Source organism: Anomaloglossus baeobatrachus, chromosome 4 (genome assembly GCF_048569485.1).
Source record: "Anomaloglossus baeobatrachus isolate aAnoBae1 chromosome 4, aAnoBae1.hap1, whole genome shotgun sequence".
NCBI classification, from domain to species: domain Eukaryota; kingdom Metazoa; phylum Chordata; class Amphibia; order Anura; family Aromobatidae; genus Anomaloglossus; species Anomaloglossus baeobatrachus.
This window is the reverse complement of record NC_134356.1, coordinates 320,001,813-320,019,950: the sequence shown is the minus strand read 5'-3', so window position 1 is coordinate 320,019,950 and position 18,138 is coordinate 320,001,813. Positions and strand designations below refer to the sequence as shown.

Genomic DNA, 18,138 nt, shown 5'->3' with positions numbered 1-18,138 from the left:
TGAAATCAGGATCACTACCCATACATAATGCTGCTCTCAGATTAGATGGCAAAAACCTGGTGACAGATTCCTTTGTCACCTGTCACCATATCTCATAATACAAGTTGCATACATTATTTAATAGATACAATAAGTCTAATGAGACCATTGTACATATTATGAAAATTAATGTCCGATTGTCTGTATATCCCTTCAAGAAAACTTACACTCAATCTTTGTCCACCTAGTCTGATTGACAGCTGCTCTGCGCTGCTGAGATCTCACACTGCTCAGTACAAGCTGCAGCTGTCTGGCTCAGTCTGTGCAGATTGAATAGTTCAATAGGATAATGCAGTTTCACAATTATAGAGTTCCGTATATGGGGTGCTTATGAAGGTTTCCAAACCATATAGTGAGTTAATAAGCACAAGGCACTCCCAGATAAATTGAAAAACGTGAAGTTTTGTATTATTATTTCATATTCAGTGCAGTTAAACGTTTCAATCAATGTATGATCTTCGTCAGTAACTAGCACATGAAATTAACAAATGCACAGGATATCTGGCTCTGGCTGCACAAGTCAGGGATAGCTGTTGGTACGCTAATGATTAAGCGTCATTACTGGCCGTCTGTCATAAGCGGTACCACACAGTGGCGGATACCGCTTATGACAGACGGCCAGTAATGACTCTTAATCATTAGCGTACCAACACATATCTCTGACCTGTTAAGCCAGAGCCAGATATCATGTGCATTTGTAATTTCATGTGCTAGTTACTGATGAAGGTCATACATTGACCGAAACGTTTAAGTGCACTGAATATGAAATAACAATAAAAAAAAATCACGTTTTTCAATTTATCTGGGAGTGCCTCGTGCTTATTAACTGTGCAGATTGAATAGACTTAAGGCCGGTTTACACACTGCTATATCAGTACCGATATCGCCAGCGTGCGTACTCTCCCCCATCGGTTGTGCGACACGGGCCAATCGCTGCGCATGTGGCGCAACATCGCCCGGACCTGTCACACGGACTTACCTTCCCTGCGACATCGCTGTGACCGGCGAACCGCCTCCTTTCTAAGGGGGCGGTTCGTTCAGCGTCACAGCAGCGTCACTGAACCGCCGCCCAATAGAAGCGGAGGGGCAGAGATGAGCGGGACGTAACATCCCGCCCACCTCCTTCCTTCCGCATTGTGGCTGGGAGGCAGGTAAGGAGAGGTTCCTCGTTCCTGCGGTGTCACACGGAGCGATGTGTGCTGCCGCATGAACGAGGAACAACTTCGTTACTGCTACAGTAATGATATTTGAGAATGGACCCCCATGTCACCGATGAGCGATTTTGCATGTTTTTGCGACGATGCAAAATCGCTCATAGGTGTCGCACGCAACGGCATCGCTAAAGCGACCGGATGTACGTCACAAATTCCGTGACCCCAACGAGATCACTTGAGCGATGTCGTAGCGTGTAAAGCCCGCTTTAGACTCATTCTAATAAGGGATACTGAGATGAGCTTGCACAGTATGTACACCAGCCTCATCAAGTCTAAGAGATCTATGTAATAATGCATACAGCTTATATTGGTGACCGTTCTGCTTTACCTAGCAGGGGCCTCTCAGCTGATTAGTAGCATGTCCTAGTAGAATGAATGGTAGTTTCTTGCTCCATTGTGCTTGGGTTATGGAAGACATTTTATCATCTACTGTGAGATATCACTACAGCATCAAAAATGCTCCTTTTCCAAGCATTATCTCATTGTAGTAAGATGAAATCTGCCTGCAATCTTACTAATTCATGGAACCGTTGCTAATTTATGTGGTCGTTGCAGATGCTTCCTTCCTCTGTCAGGTGCTTCTCTTCACTATGAAATGTGAAGGGCTGCTGTCATCTGCTTCATAGAAAATAACACATTGAAGGTTGTTTGTGTCAATTCTGCTCCAATTTTACAGCAGTGAACACAACCCCAAGCAGTTGGAGCCTGGATAGCGGGAAAGAAGCCAAAAACATGTCAGAAAGTGGAAGACTCATAACCCCTCCTGTGCCACCCAGACCCACACAAGCCGGTAGGAGCTCTGTACTTAGATTTAGAATAATGAAATCCCAGCTAATTCCACGTACGCTCATTTTATTGGCTTTTGTTATAGCAAAGATTTCAGCAAAACATTTAAAGGGGCAGTACACTTTCAGCAAGTAAGGAGCTGCTGCCACCTGTCCACGGATAGGTCCCATGATATAGCCTTCTTGGTGAAAAAATTGGGAATTGGGGGCAGCTGTAGCCTCATAAAGCAGACTCCTAAATCTTATAGTTCTGGTGCCATTTGGTAAATTAATCAGGTGCACCCGGTATTTTAACATGCTGCCGTTGGATAGGATATCCTGTAGTGATGCCGGGTATATTGATTGCTCACAATCCATGTCATCTTAACCTAGCAACACATTTCAGGGTATAACATTGTAGAAAACTGTTCAATATTTGGGTGGTATGTCTGCGCTATATATATATATATATATATATACATATACATATATATATATATATATATATATATATCTATAAAAAACACAGTAACGTTAAAGCGGAACGTGTTTGTGGTATCAGTGCAGTATGATTTATACATTAATATTTGTTTAATTCCAGCTTCTCCGGCTAGAAATATCGCTGCAGTGTCCCCTTCTATGATGGGAAGGTCCCCAATGAAGGTAACTTTTCTGCATTTTCATTATGTAAACTCTTGGCAGCCAGCAGAGGGCACACTTGCTCCATAAATGACTTGTAGCTCTCTATATCGGTTCCACTGCAGACTGGCGATATGAAAAAATTATACCGGCTTTGGTCGAAGATAAATTAATAAAGCCAGTTATGTATTTTTGTCTGATATGAAAACAGCATTGTATGGGTCACTACATAAACACAACTTTTTTTTCTGTGAAATAATCAAAATAACCTAAATGAATCTGGCTGTCTGCGTTCTGTAGGTCATTATTAAACCCATGGGAGCTGACAATACTGTAGACACAGACTTAGTAAACCTATACCTCACTATTGATGGAAGGAAGCATGCCCATTTTGTGTGCTCCATTATTGGGTTCTTTAGTAACTTGCTGATCTGACCGTTACCAGCCATCATTGAGTAGTAAGCTATATACTTTGCAAACCTCAGGAATCACTATATACAACAGTGACTATGAAACAGGAGAAAACATTCAATGCACCATGTGAGACTTGTAAGTACAACCGTCCATGGATGTGATGATAATAATAATGGGCTAACCTGTGCACAAGACACAACTTGGGACTGCGGTTAGTATAAAACCTGGATGGTCTAGCCGGCAATATTTCAACAAATTGGCCTTTGGACCTCACAGCTTTCCAGATGGTTCTCCAAAGAACTGCTCTTCTCCATGTATGTCTTTCACGGAACTTTTCCCCCTTGCCGTGTACAATGTCATGCACAGGATTTTCCTCCTTCTGCGTATACAGTGTTATACACCAGACAATGGCATTCACGGGACGTTCCCCCTCTGCCCTACGTAGTGTCCTCTGCTATGTATAGTGTCACACCCACGACTCCCCTTTTGTATAGTATAAATAACCAAAAACCTGTTGCTTTGGTGATTTATTGATCTCTGATAAGTATATACAGACATAAGCTGGGGTCACACTAAACGACAGCGACAACGACGTCGCTGTTACGTCACCATTTTCTGTGACGTAGCAGCGACCTTGTAAGTCGCTGTTATGATCGCTGCTTAGCTGTCAAACACAGCAGCCGAAGCAGCGATCATAACGACAGTGCTGCAACATGTGCAGAGAGCAGGGAGCCGCGCACACTGAGCGCTGGCTCCTTGCTCTCCTAGCTACAGCACACATCGGGTTAATTAACCCGATGTGTACTGCAGCTACATGTCACAGTGCAGAGAGCAGGGAGCCGCGCACACTGCTTAGCGCTGGCTCCTTGCTCTCCTAGCTACAGTACACATCGGGTTAATTACACGATCTGTACTGCAGCTACATGTGCACAGAGCAGGAGCCAGCACTGGCAGCGAGAGCGGCGGAGGTTGGTAGCTAAGGTAAATATCGGGTAACCACCTTGGTTACCCGATGTTTACCTTGGTTACAGCTTACCGCAGCTGCCAGATGCCGGCTCCTGCTCCATGCTCGCTTCATTTTGTCGCTCTCTCGCTGTCTCACACACAGCGATCTGTGCGTCACAGCGGGAGAGCGACGACCAAAAAATGAAGCTGGACATTCAGCAACGAGCGGCGACCTCACAGCAGGGGCCAGCTCGTTGCTGGATGTCACACACAGCGACAACGACGGGACGTCGCTGCAACGTCACAGAAAATGGTGACGTAGCAGCGACGTCGTTGTCGCTGTGTGTGACACCACCTATACATATGCGATGTACTGACCACACTGGTCTGTGTCAAGGTTATCTGTGAGGAGAAAAGGTTAGCATGATTAGGATTGCAGGGCTTACTACGCTGATTTGGCCAGCTACCTAAACATTACAGACTATAGAACTATCCCTCATGGTAAATTCCAGAGAATTTGATTTCAATCTTTAGGGATTACATTACACCATGGTGTTAAGCTCTCGAGCTCATCTCCTCGTTTAGGTTTTATGTTACTAAGCTTTGTTCAATGTCTTTCAGGGCTCAATGCAGTCATTTACTCCATCTCCTGTGGATTGCCATCCTTCAAGCATGATGTCCAATTCTCCAGTCTTGTCTGGAAGCTGCAGCAGTGGCATTTCTTCTCTAAGTCGTTGCAGCATTTCAGAAATGTCAGGTTTCGACAGTCAAATCTTTGAGCAAACCGGATCCAGCTCAAGTTATGGTATATCAGAGGAACCATCAAGAAAGGAGAATAAAACACCACCTCCCTACAGTGTGTATGAACGGACCTTAAGGCGTCCTATACCCGTACCACAATGTCTTTCCATACCTGCTCCTATTGACCCTCCAGCTTTACCACCCAAACCTGGCCCAGCACGTCCAACAAGTCTGGAGAATGGCAAAAGGACTGATCCATTACCACGCCCAAGGCCTTTCCCAAGGAAAGTATCTCAGTTGTAACAGAATTGCTGAACAAACAGTATGACCTTACAGAACAAGTAACCCCAAGGGGTCCAGTGATAAAGGAAGACTGCACAAGGATTATAGATGTAATAAGAGTAAAGGGCACTTTAATTGTTTACTTTTTGGTTCTTTTAAAGAAGTGAAGAATTTTGTTATGTATTCTTGTTTTGCACATTATTATAGAGATATTAATTCAGGAGTAACTTGACAAGAGGCACTTTGGATCACGTACAAAACCACATACGTTCATGGAGTATGTGCTTACTGGATATGAATTTGATATTATCAATTCATTATGGATTTTTTTGGGCTCTGTATACAATGTCTAATTATTTGTTTCATAGATATATAGTTTTTGTGTTTTGGTTTTATTTTAAAGATACTTGATTTATTGCGTTTAACCATTAAACCAGCCAACAATTCCAAATTTGTAATATACGCTAACTTCCAATTTCTAATATTAATTTGATGACCCTGTTAATATCTTACTTTTCTGAATATACTATTCTTCATTTTCTTTAAAGAATGAGGGATTTTACATGGATAATGTATATAGAAATCTCTGCTCAGTGGCGATAAATTATCTTCCGTACTTTGTGCATTTTGTATATGCAGAAAGAATTGTAATGTTTTTATTAACTGAAGGGAAGGGGATTCTCAGAACTGCATGTCCTACCAGATTGCTCCAGCGGCCATTGCAGAAAAGTGCTGTATGCTACATACATGTCTCTGCTTCCAGCCTTGCTATTGGCTTTTTATCGGCGTGCATCCACTTGTCAAAGCAATGTGTGAAAGGCAGTAAAACTAGGGTTGCTTTAGTGGTTTAATAATGCAAAACTTTTCTACAGCTTTGTCTTGTGCGGTTTTTCGATGTCCTTGTATCTTAAAAAACGATGGATCTGAGTTAGATTTACACAGTATTTAATATATAAAGCCTCTGTTCATTTTAAACCCTTGGGTTTGTTCTTTAAAGAGTTGTCCACTACTTAGACAACCCCTACTCATTTCCCTTGTTTGCCCCCGTAAAAATAAATAAACCGATAATCCCCACTGGTGCAACCGCGGTTTCGGCAGTGTCTAAAGCCACCTTCGGGGGGCCCACAGGACATTGACATGCAGGCCTTGTGACCAATCAGCGCCCGGCATCTGTCTCCCTACCTTCAGACATTTGAGCAGGATGTAACTTCCTGCTCAAACGTCGGAAGGTGGGGAGAAGGAAACCAGCGCTGATTGGTCGCGGTGCCAGCGTGTCATAACAATGTCACATGGGCCACGAGAACACTGCTTCAGAAATTGCTGAAACTGTGGCCACATTAGAGGGGGGTGTAGGCTTATTTATTTTTATAAGGGCGACAAAGGGGAATAAGAAGAGGTTGTCAAAGTATTGGACAACAACTTTAACTAAGACATACCAACTTTTAAAATAGGTACCAACTATTCCTTTTCTTGGCTTTTCATCAGCCCATTAGGCTATGTTGGGTTTTAAAAAATTTTACGGCAAAAATATAGTTGACTATTTTCACCATAAAAAAAAGAAATGGAGACCCAGTGTAATTGGGAGTAGTATTAGTGTGAATGGAGCCTAAAAGAATGACTTTTCGTTACTTCATTGGAATATAGAACCAAATTGCTTTAAGGAGTAAATTCCAAAGTGGGAGCACATTGTATACTCCGGTAAATTATGTTGCAAGAGGAGTTTGCTAATTCAGGAAGGTCAAGTCAACGATGCACATTCACTTATATCTTTTCACTAGTAAAATATTCAACACACATATGAATCCATTCCCTTATCGCAGCATATGTATCAAAGGATATGCTAATTAGTAGTGGAATAGTAAAGTACCACAGCTCCTCACAACACTGTCCTGTACGTCTTCACCTCAACATCACTGTTTTCTCCTAGTAATCAACTTTATATTATTTTTTTTTTTAATTTCTCACAATTGTAAAAAATAAAAAAAACAAACAACTTTACACGTTAGCCACAAAATACAAACCTAGATTTTTTTTTTTTATAGGCCAGAATAGCTTGTGATAGGCGGAGTGCCAGGTACTGATTCTGTATTATGGCCCTGGATGATTAAGTAACCAACTCTAAATCAGATCCAATGTTAGAAGTGCCTTGCATTCAACCACTTCTTGCAACCCCAGTGTTTCTACAACTTTAGATGTGTATGTGTTCTCTCTGCTGGACTATTAATTCTAATTCAGTCTATTTGGTTATGCAGTGGACCAAGCAATACAAGGAACATTTTCTATATATCAGGCATTATTTTAATGCAGTATTCCTGAAAGTTGATGTAGTAAAAGCAAAAAAATGTGAAAAGCATAGTCCAATTAGCCTTAGATAAGAAAAAAAACCCCTTTTTCTTTTCTGACCCCTGACTGAGGTTCCAGCGCTGTTTTATGGAAGTTTGCGGTACCTATGATAATAGTAGAGGTGCTTCGTATCTGCTTGTCAATCATATTTAATGATCTGCTTAGTCGGGTATTGGATGGACATGCAACAAGCAGACGATGATAGTCATTGCCGCGCACACACATCTATGGAAACGTCTACGTAGATCACTGGATTCTGCAGTATGTTACAGGTCACCCATGAAAGCCTGCCAGTTTCTGAAGAATGTGAAAAAAACTAGAAATAGTATAACAATTACACTTGGCGTAGTCGCCAGAAACTGAAGCTAATTCTTTATGATATGTAAAGCGCTTTCTACACTAAACCGCTGGATACTTGAAGTGAGGAAACGTAGTTTAGTTATCTAGTGCTGTAAGGTGCCAGTATATTTCCTATGTAGTCGTATCACTGCTCCAGGTGCTGCAGGTTAGTATGCACACCTAAGGACACTGCTCAGATTAGTACTGTAGGGTATATTATGTATTCTGTATACACTAGTAAACTAGATTTATCAGAGGTATTTAGGCGGGAGCTTGATTTCTCTCCTTATTTCTTAATAACAGGGAGCAATCATTTTTGCGTGCTCTATGTAAAGTAAGATGTCCTGTATAGATGCCAGTACAACAGTTCCCCTCTTACCAAGTTATCATGACAGTTATGGGATGATGGCTTGGATCTTAAAAGCAATAATAGTTGTACCTCTCAGTACATTGGCTTCATGGTTTATTTAGTATGCACATTGAATTATTATCTACGGTAGTACATGTGGATGGAGCAGAAACTCATTCACAACAGCTTAGATAATAGTGCAGCAGCTCTTGGTCATAAACTTTTTTTTCGCCAATGCACGTCATATGGATACTTACGAGTTTCAGGAACATGTTAAGGTCAGGAAAGACAAGCGTATTAAAAGTTGTCCAGAGTCATCCATGTGATATCTGTGTGACATCCATTTGACATCCAGACAGCATCCGCTTTCATACATCTACATTCAGAAATGTACACAATCAAATACTGTTTTCTAGGTTAAGAATAGAAATGTATCTGTAAAAATGAGATGCTACATGGATGCTCTGTGTGCAATCCAATTTTTATGCACCCATAGAATTGAATGAGCAGGTCTCATCCGAGACTTGGAAGAGTGTTGTGTTTTCTCCAATCGTTTTCACAAAGGTCATGTGAAAGACGTCATGTGAACTGCCATATTGAATTACATTGGTCGGCATGCAATCCGATCTCTCCTTGGATAGCACACGTCCATATTATACGCTCGTTTGAACGAGCCCGTAGTCTTCCCATTTCAAAATGATAGGTTAGTTGTATAGGCTACTAAAGAGCTCTTGCCAGAATATAACATTAAAGGCCTATCCTTAGTTGTGTGATTAAAGGGGTTGTCCGCTACTAGGACAACCCCTTCTGATTTCACGTTTTCCCCAAGTAAAATAAAAAAAAGCCTATACTCCCCTCCGTGGCCAGCGTGGTTCCAGCGGTGTTGAGACTCACGTGACATTGTGATGTCACGTGAATTCTGTGCCCAGTCAGTGCTGGTTTCTGTTTCCCTGCCTTTGGACAACGAGTTAATCAACAGGAAGTGAGCGCTGCGGTTGCCACTCACTTCCTGTTGACTGCTTATGTGTCCGAAGGCGAGGAGACAGAAGCCTGCCTATATTGGCCGAGGGGCTCACGTGACTTCACAATATCATGCGAGCCCTCGATCCACTGGAAGGGCGCCGATATGGAAGGTATGTTTTGTTGTTTTTATTTTACCTGGGGGAGGCATGAAATCAGAAGGTTAATATACAAATTCTATCGGTATCAATAATAGGGGTTGTCATAGTAGAGGACAACATCTTTAATCGGGGTTCAATCTATGGGCCCCACAGATCAGCAGAATGAAGGCAGCACACCACTGGTCTGATGAATGGGGCTAAGTTGTAGTATCAGGTGCAGCTTCACATGGAGAAGTATTAGTGCCTGAATATACTGTGAAAAACTGAGACCCATTTCTGCTGCCCAGTGAGGGCCCCAGAGATAAAACACCATTGATGGCTTATTTTTAGGATAAATAAAACCCTTTATTATTTCTGCAGAGCACATCCCATTATCTATCAGATTTTCTACCTGTGTCTCCGGTTATCTTTTGTGCACAAATAAAGTAGCTGGAGAATAATGCAATAAACATTTGCATCCATACAGAACATTCCCAACCAATGCAATTTTCCACTCCAACTATTGTACAGATGTAATGTTGTGCCTTTCTAGCCTGTGTGCTGTCTCATCGTCATTAGTCCTTGAATCCTGGGCATTGTGTATTTCTGCTGTATTACTGTATTTTATGTTCCTACCAACAAAACTGCCACCTGTTCTGGCGCATAATTTTACATTCTCACCAAGAACAGTGCACCTTACACAATTGACTTCATCGCTCTCATGCTTTTATGGCAATTCACAAAAATGGTTATACCTTTTAAATCCTTCTTTCCAAAAAAAAGAAATAAATAAAAAAATTAGTATTTCCCTTTTTTTGCTGGGAAGTTGATTTTTAGGAAAAGCGTGTATTTTGCTTTTAAAGACAGTCCGGTTGAAAGAAAAATGATCACTTTTTATATATTTTTCCCAAGAAAACTGTTTAGCAGGTAACTAATTACATTTTTAGTAATTATTCGAGTATTTTTGTACATAATTTTGTTAACTTTAATAAAATATTCCACTTAAAAGCAGGCGCGCATATGCAGTATGATTGTGAGAATTATGCCAAATAATTTATGTATTGAAACAGTTTGTAAATATCTGCTTTTTAAATAATAATTCAGCCATATTGACTTTACAATTTTGAATGTCAGAAGAAAATATATGGTAAAGAATATTTATGTTTTAGTAAAAGATATTAAAGAAGGCTAGAACTCGTAGCTTTGTACCAGGCTATTTTGCAGTTTGGAATTTTTAGAACTGGTTGTGGCTTTGGGATATAACATACAGTGTTGTGTTTTTAACATATTTAACAGATAACTGGGTGAGAAGAATATATGCTTGTTTGTATATCTTTGCATATACAGGATATAGATTTATATAAAGATACATTGCCGTCAGTTTCAATTTCGACATTCTGATATAACAGGCTCTTCTGATTTTATGTGTAGTATATAGATGATTTGTTGTACAGTGTTTTACAGCAAGTGTTTTTGTTCTTTTGTTTTTTGTTTTTTTTTTTCTGCGGCCATCTTCTATATCTGGCAACCAGCAGAAGTGTTACATTTAATATATGCGTGTGTTACTGGACTCATTCATGCATAATAATTATTATGATGAACTCTTTACCAGATGTGCATATTAGATGGTCCCGCAATGGAGCAAAATCAAATAAAGTTACTTGGATAATATATATATGCTTTGCTTTTCTTTTAAAATGTTCCTTAGTCTATGGAATGTGTGCAGTGTATGTAGTTCCTTTCAATTGCTTACAATAGACTAGTTCTCATTCTTGTAAAATTAAAGCCTATTTCCAGAGGTTTGGACAAAACCTTTCCTGTTGTGTGTCTCCTGATTTAAAACAAAATGCATACACACCTTTGTTACCTTTCATTTTCTGCATGTCCAAAACTGCCAGTTATATATAAGTGGGAGGAGAAGCTAGCTACTTCCTTTTCCTGTGATGTCACTATTCACCTCTACTTATATTTTTTCGCATGGAATATAAACCCCCCCACAATGTTTTACAGTACCAACAAAGTGAATGATATTTCTAAAATCTCAGCCACATGCTGCTTATTTTTTCCTTGCAGATTTGAACCATTAAAGTGTTTTTATTTATTTGATTTTTTTTTTTTAAATAAGCAGCATGTGAATTCTTTCAGTGTTTTTCCAATGTTTTTCACCCATTCAAATGAAAGGGAAAATAACACAAGTAGAAACACACGCAAAATGTGTATATTTTATGTAGTGTTTTTCCTGCCAACAGTTGAGTATTTGCAGCAGATTATCCTGTAGTAAAAACCAAACATGTACACTTACCCTAAGACTATGTGCGCACGCTGCTTCTTTTACTGTGTTTTTGGTGAAGTTTTGGGGTCACAAAAGATGCTCCCAAGTGCATGCATTTCCTTCCCCCAGAAAAGTCTGAGATTTCTATTTTGCTGTCCACACAGTCCATCTTTTTTTGGCTTCATTTTTGATTTGCAGCCAAGATGCAGTTTGTCCATTCTTTTTGCATTTTGTCCCTGCGTTTCAGAGGACTGACAGATCAATACCCTGCTGACTCTAGCTTGGCGGGGATAGATCCCTGGTATCTGGCCAGATGCCGGTCCCCATATAATGTCTATGGGGACCAGAATCTGCCACAAAGGGTAAGAGCAAGTGCTTCATACTTACCGAGTCACCGTTGCGGCTGTCACACTACTCCCACGGCCGGTCATTCGCTTCTTGGGCCGCTCATTACCTTCATTGAATATGTACTGTCTCCATATAAAAAAATAATTTAAAAAAACAGGTGGCCAAGCTAGATATCACTCCATATATCAAACTAATCTGTTATTTCTTTCTTATCTATTCTATATGTACTTCCTGTCTATCTATTCTTTCTATTTTTTTCTATCTATCTATTTTAGCTTTCTATCAATTGTCCTATCGTAGAAACAAAAAAGCGGCAAAATGCATGTGTTCTTTTATGAGTTTTTTTTGGGCCACAAGCTGCGTTTCTGTGGCTACAGGAAAAAGATGCACTAAGATGCAGCGTGCGGACATAGCCTAAGGCGGGCTTTGCACGTTGTGACATCGCAAGCCGATGCTGCGATGTCGCACGCGATAGTCCCCGACCCCGTCGCAGGTACGATATCTTGTGATAGCTGGCGTAGCGAAAATTATCGCTACGCCAGCTTCTCATGCACTCACCCGCCCTGCGACCGTCGCTCTGGCTGGAGACACGCCTCCTTCCTAAGGGGGCGGGTCGTGCGGCATCATAGCGACGTCACACGGCAGGCGGCCAATAGCAGCGGAGGGGCAGAGATGAGCAGGATGTAAACATCCCGCCCACCTCCTTCCTTCCGCATTGTGGCCGTCGGCAGGTAAGGAGATGTTCCTCGCTCCTGCGGCTTCACACACAGCGATGTGTGCTGCCGCAGGAACGAGGAACAACATCGTACCTGTCGCTGCACCACCATTATGGAAATGTCGGAGCCTGCATCGATGATACAATAACGACGCTTTTGCGCTCGTTCATCGTATCATCTAGGATTTACACACTACGACATCGCAAGTGACGCCGGATGTGCGTCACTTTCGATTTGACCCCACCGACATCGCACCTGCGATGTCGTAGTGTGCAAAGCCGCCCTAAGAGTATGTTCACTCTTAGGCTATGTGCGCACGTTGCGTCGGAGTACCTGCAGTTTATTCTGCACGTTTTCCTTCCCTTGGTTTTTGACCAAATGGCTTTTGACCATTTTTTAGCGCTAAAAACGCATGCGTTTTTACCGCGTTTTTAGTGCGTTTTTAGCGCTTTTTACCTGCGTTTTCACCTGCGTTTCTGCAGATGCGTTTTTGAGATCAAGACACTGAGAAATAAAGTTGAATTAGTCAAAAAGAATGAAAAAAGAGAAAAAAAGTATAAAATTAACTTTTAATAAAACTATATGGGAAATTATCAATTTTAATGAAAAAATAGTGGTTATGCACATTTTATCAGAAAAATAGGTGAAGTTTCTAATTTTTTAACATTTAACTTTTCGGTTATTGTGTGTGTGTAAAGGAACATTAGAACCCATTAAATTTTGTCCAGAAAAGCATGCGTTTTTGGAGCCAAAAACGCAGTGGAAAAGCAGGTAAAAAGCATGAAAAACGCAGGAATTGTGATTTTGGTTGCGTTTTGCCATTTCTCATTGACTCCAATGTTAAGGAAACGCTGCAGAAATGGCAAAAACAACTGACATGCTGCTTCTTTTTCAGCATGGTTTTTGACCACAAATATGCAAATTAAACGCTGCTGAAAAAAAAGCAAAGTGCATACAGGATTTCTGCTTTTCCCATAGACTTTGCTGGCAATCAAAAACGCATGCATTTTAGCGCAAAAACGCTGCTGCTAAAAACGCTGCAGAAACGCGGAAAAAAACGCAACGTGTGAACATAGCCTTAGTGGGGTTTTTTTCTGCAGCCAAAACCTTCACTCTTGGTAGTAGAAATGCTACTTATAACATACAGCACATATCTTCATATTTTTGTGCAACTTCTTTTTTGATAGTTTTTTGTAATCGTATTTTCCAGGCACATTACATGTGTGATTTATCTACAACTTATTGTTAGTTTTATTTACCAAAATGCTGCAAAATATGCTGCATTTTATCAGCTTTTCATTACTTTCAATAGGTGAAAACGACTGCAAAATCACTGAAAGAATTGACATGCTGCAGATTTTCAAAAACACAGTGCTCAAATAAAAAAAAAAAGCTGCATGAGATTCCTGAAGTCTCATTGCTTTTGCTGGTACCATAAAATGCAGCTTCTTTTCCACCTAAAAAAAAAATATGCACTGAAAGAACGCTGCAAAAACACCAACATGCAGCAAATGTGTAACATTGCTGCAGAATTTTTCCATCTTCTTTTCCCATTTGGGGCCTAACCAGCTAGAACACAATGATGCCTGAGTTACACTATTACTTGAAGTCTAAAAAAAAAAGTGCAATTGTCTCTTAAACTCAATCTAATATGTATAATCAGAACACAAGGAGAAAAGCTTGTGCAGCTCATGATTTATGCCAAAACCGCCTCTGCAGCTGCACCTGCCACATAGCACATTAGCTCCTTAGGCTCGGTTCATTGTTCATTTATCTTTTCCGTTTGTCAGTTCTGTTTAGAACCAACAAATGGAACAGACAGACAGAATTAGGATCCAGTTGAAACTGAAGCAGAGGGGCCGCACTGAATTATAAGGCGTTCGTCTGGATACTATTTGTTTACTTTCAGAAGGATGCTGCTTCTGTTTCTGCTCAATTTCAATCTAAACAGATGGAGAAGATAAATGGACATGTGAACGGAACCTTAGGCCCTGTGTGCATGCTGCAGATTTTACCGCGGATTTGCTGCAGAAAATGTGTCTAACATTTCTGCAGTCATTCCCCTGCAAAACATTTTGGGTATAAAAAAAAAAAGCTGTGCGCACACTGCGGTTTTTTTTTATACCTGCGGATTTACCTGCGGAATTCTGCAGCGGATTTAATGTGCATGTCACTTCTATTCTGCAGGTCCCTGCAGTTTTTGCCATAGATAATGGTAAAAAACCGCAGGGACCAACCCGCGGAAAAACTGTGGCAAATCGCGGCAAAAAACAAGGGAGCGGTTTTACCGCGGTTTTTGCCGCAGGTGCACTATTCTGCCTCAGGGTGCAGATTTTTCTTAAGTCCATTTTCTAGTGCGCACATAGCCTAAAGGTGCAGTTACACAGCAAGATAATCGTGAATGTGTGTAAAGGCCCCGTCACACTAAGCAACATCGCTGCTAATGAACAACTTTTGTGACGTAGCAGCGATGTTGCTGTGTGTGACATCCAGCAACAACCTGGCCCCTGCTGTGAGGTCGTTGGTTGTTGCTGAATGTCCTGGGCCATTTTTTAGTTGTTGCTGTCCCGCTGTGAAGCACAGATCGCTGTGTGTGACAGCGAGACAGCAACAACTAAATGTGCAGGCAGCAGGAGCCGGCTTCTGCGGAGGCTGGTATCCAATGTAAACATCGGGTAACCAAGAAGCCCTGTCCTTGGTTACCCGATATTTACCTTTGTTACCAGCCTCCCCCGCTCTCACTGTCAGTGCCAGCTCCTGCTCTGTGCACATGTAGCTGCAGGACACATCGGGTTAATTAACCCGATGTGTGCTGTAGCTAGGAGAGCAAGGAGCCAGCGCTAAGCATTGTGCGCTGCTCCCTGCTCTGTGCACATTTAGCTGCAGCACACATCGGGTAATTAACCCGATGTGTGCTGTAACTAGGAGAGCAAGGAGCCAGCGCTCAGTGTGCGCTGCTCCCTGCTCTCTGCACGTGTAGCTGTGTGCGCTGGTAACCAAGGTAAATATCGGGTTGGTTACCCGATATTTACCTTAGTTACCAAGCGCAGCATCTTCCACGCGGCGCTGGGGGCTGGTCACTGGTTGCTGGTGAGCTCACCAGCAACTCGTGTAGTGACGCTCCAGCGATCCCTGCCAGGTCAGGTTGCTGGTGGGATCGCTGGAGCGTCGCAGTGTGACATCTCACCAGCAACCTCCTAGCAACTTACCAGCGATCCCTATCGTTGTTGGGATCGCTGGTAAGTTGCTTAGTGTGACGACCTTAAGTAAAAATGCTCTTTTCATGATTATCTTGCAGTGCAAATAGGCTGTTGATCACCCACATCTTTGCTTTGGTCTGTCTGTGTAATCGGACATTTAAATTACCGCTGATCAGCAAAAGTTTACAAATTGGTATTTGCATAGTGTCTCCTGTCAGTCCATGTAAACGGACCTTTACGTAATGAACAAGCATTGGGGTGTAGACTCATTAGGGTGTAGTTACTGATTCTAGAAATGCAAACATATTTTCTATGTATTACCGCATACACTAATCAGCCATAACATTCAAACCGCTGACAGGTGAAATGAATATTATAGTCTAATCAAAATGGCACCTGCCAGGTTCGGGAGGTTATGTTCTGCATTGAAGAAAATGGATGGTAATAAAAGTAAGTTGATGTGTTGGAAACAGGAAAATCTTGCCACTACTATGATAAGGACCAAATTGTGATGGCTGGACAAGTAGACTAGAGAATTTCTAAAATGGCCAATTTTGTAAGGTGTTCCAAGTATGTAAGGGTAAGTGCCTACGAAAAAAGGCGACAAAGGAGGACAACTATTTAGTGAAAAATGCTGACTCCAGTCAAAGCTTGCCAAAATCCACAGTGATCTGAAGCTTTTTTTCTTTTAGAGCTGCATGATAGACCAATAAGAGTGGCAGTGCGGTTACACAATTTTTTTGTAACCTTTGGCATTTTCATACCAGTTTTGGCCAACTCTGCCAATATGAGTGGAATGAGACAGGACGTGGTGACGCAGTCTCATCTTATTCATATAGTTGTGGGGTACCTTAGCAAATCTTACTCCAGTCCTTGATTGGATTAAGATCTGTGGGTAGGTGCACACTGAGGTAAACACCACTTTTAAGGGACACCTGATTGATTAAGCGGTGCATGCTTTTACTGAATCAGGAACCTCTGACGCCACCATTTCATGACTTTCATGAACAGTGCCGGTCTTTGTGAAGACCTCTATGGGTTAGAGAGGACTACCTGACAAACTATTGTAAAGAGGAACCTCAGCACTTAATAATGTAGATAACAAGCAAGTTAAGTAAATTTTGAGAATTTTTATTAATTTTGATATTCTTCAAAAAGTGTACCACAAACAGGGGGAGCAAAAACCCAACTTTTTGGCTATCAAATCCTTTTTCAAGGTTTTGTGTAGTAAACAAATGGGTGCAGCATGGGTCACAAACGGACAGCCATCAAGAGTGTTATGTGAGATGCCCCAAGTTTGCAGCTTTTCAAAATCAACCAGGGATGAAGACGCAGGAAAATGAGATGTGAGAAGTGCGTCTTGGTTTGATGCCCGAGAGAGAGGAAGAGTCCCGTGTAACAATGGGAGCAGTGGCAAATGCGACGAGTCGCCTCTTCATCCCTGGATGATTTTGAAAAGTTGCAAAATTGTGTCACCTTACATAACACTCATGATGGCTGTCCATTTGTGACCCATGCTGCTCCCATTCATTTACTACGCAAAACCTTGAGTAAGGCTCTGGTAGCCAAAACGTTGGGTTTTTGGTGCACTTTTTGCATAATATCACAATTAATAAAAATTCTCAATTTACTCACCTTGCTTGTATTCTACATTGAGTGCTGGGGTTCCTCTTTATAATACGTTCTACTGTTACCCCATCAGCACCTACTTTCAGTGGTTGAGCCAGGTTTAGCCTTAATGTGTTGCTGACATAAACTGCCTGCAGACAGGTTCTCCTCAGTCCTAGAGAAGGCATCACTGTGAAATGACCGTTTCGCTTCTAGAATTATTAATTGTACTGTGCATAGAGACTTTTATGTGCGTTTTCATAAATGTGTTTAAATGGATGTATTTAGCCAATGTAAGCAGTATAACGTACATGAAGAAATAAGTACAAGCACATACTGGAATCTTGATATTACCCTCAGAGACATAAACTATCGTCAAGGTCTTCCAAGCAGTGCCTATCAAGTCTGCATGAAAATATGGAAATAGTAAAGGTCTGCATCACTGTAAAGGGGAAATTTATGAGGAAAGCAAATCTGGCCGGCACCACCTGTGATTATAGAGCACACAATTAATGATAGCCCTATAATGTATCGCTCTTCAGCGTGTATGAACACTTCAGTGTGTGTATATATATATATATATATATATATATATATATATATATATATATATACGTATAGCTTTAAATCTACAACAATAAAAACCATATTACATTATCAATAACAAGACCGTTACGACATTTTCACTTTCTCTCGTACCAAGGAAAAAATGCTGTTATGAAAACATTTTTCCGTGAGGATACCTTTGTAAATACTGAATGTATAGAATATAATGCTTTCTAAGTGTTTCAAGTTCTGTGCTACAAAAAAGGATACAGGTTACAT

General features: G+C 41.2%; 1 protein-coding gene across 3 annotated transcripts in view; it reads left to right on the top strand.

Annotated features, from left to right (window-relative positions):
* The window catches only part of DOCK4 (dedicator of cytokinesis 4), a 415,128-nt gene extending 404,288 nt beyond the window's left edge, over positions 1-10,840 (top strand). For all 3 annotated transcript variants that reach the window (XM_075345007.1, XM_075345008.1, XM_075345006.1), the window contains 3 exons: positions 1,930-2,043; positions 2,619-2,680; positions 4,637-10,840. In XM_075345007.1, coding sequence (XP_075201122.1) covers positions 1,930-2,043; positions 2,619-2,680; positions 4,637-5,059 — 599 coding nt within the window. In that variant the 3' untranslated portion in view covers positions 5,060-10,840. The remainder of the gene's footprint in view (positions 1-1,929; positions 2,044-2,618; positions 2,681-4,636) is intronic.
* Positions 10,841-18,138: the final 7,298 nt, after the last annotated feature.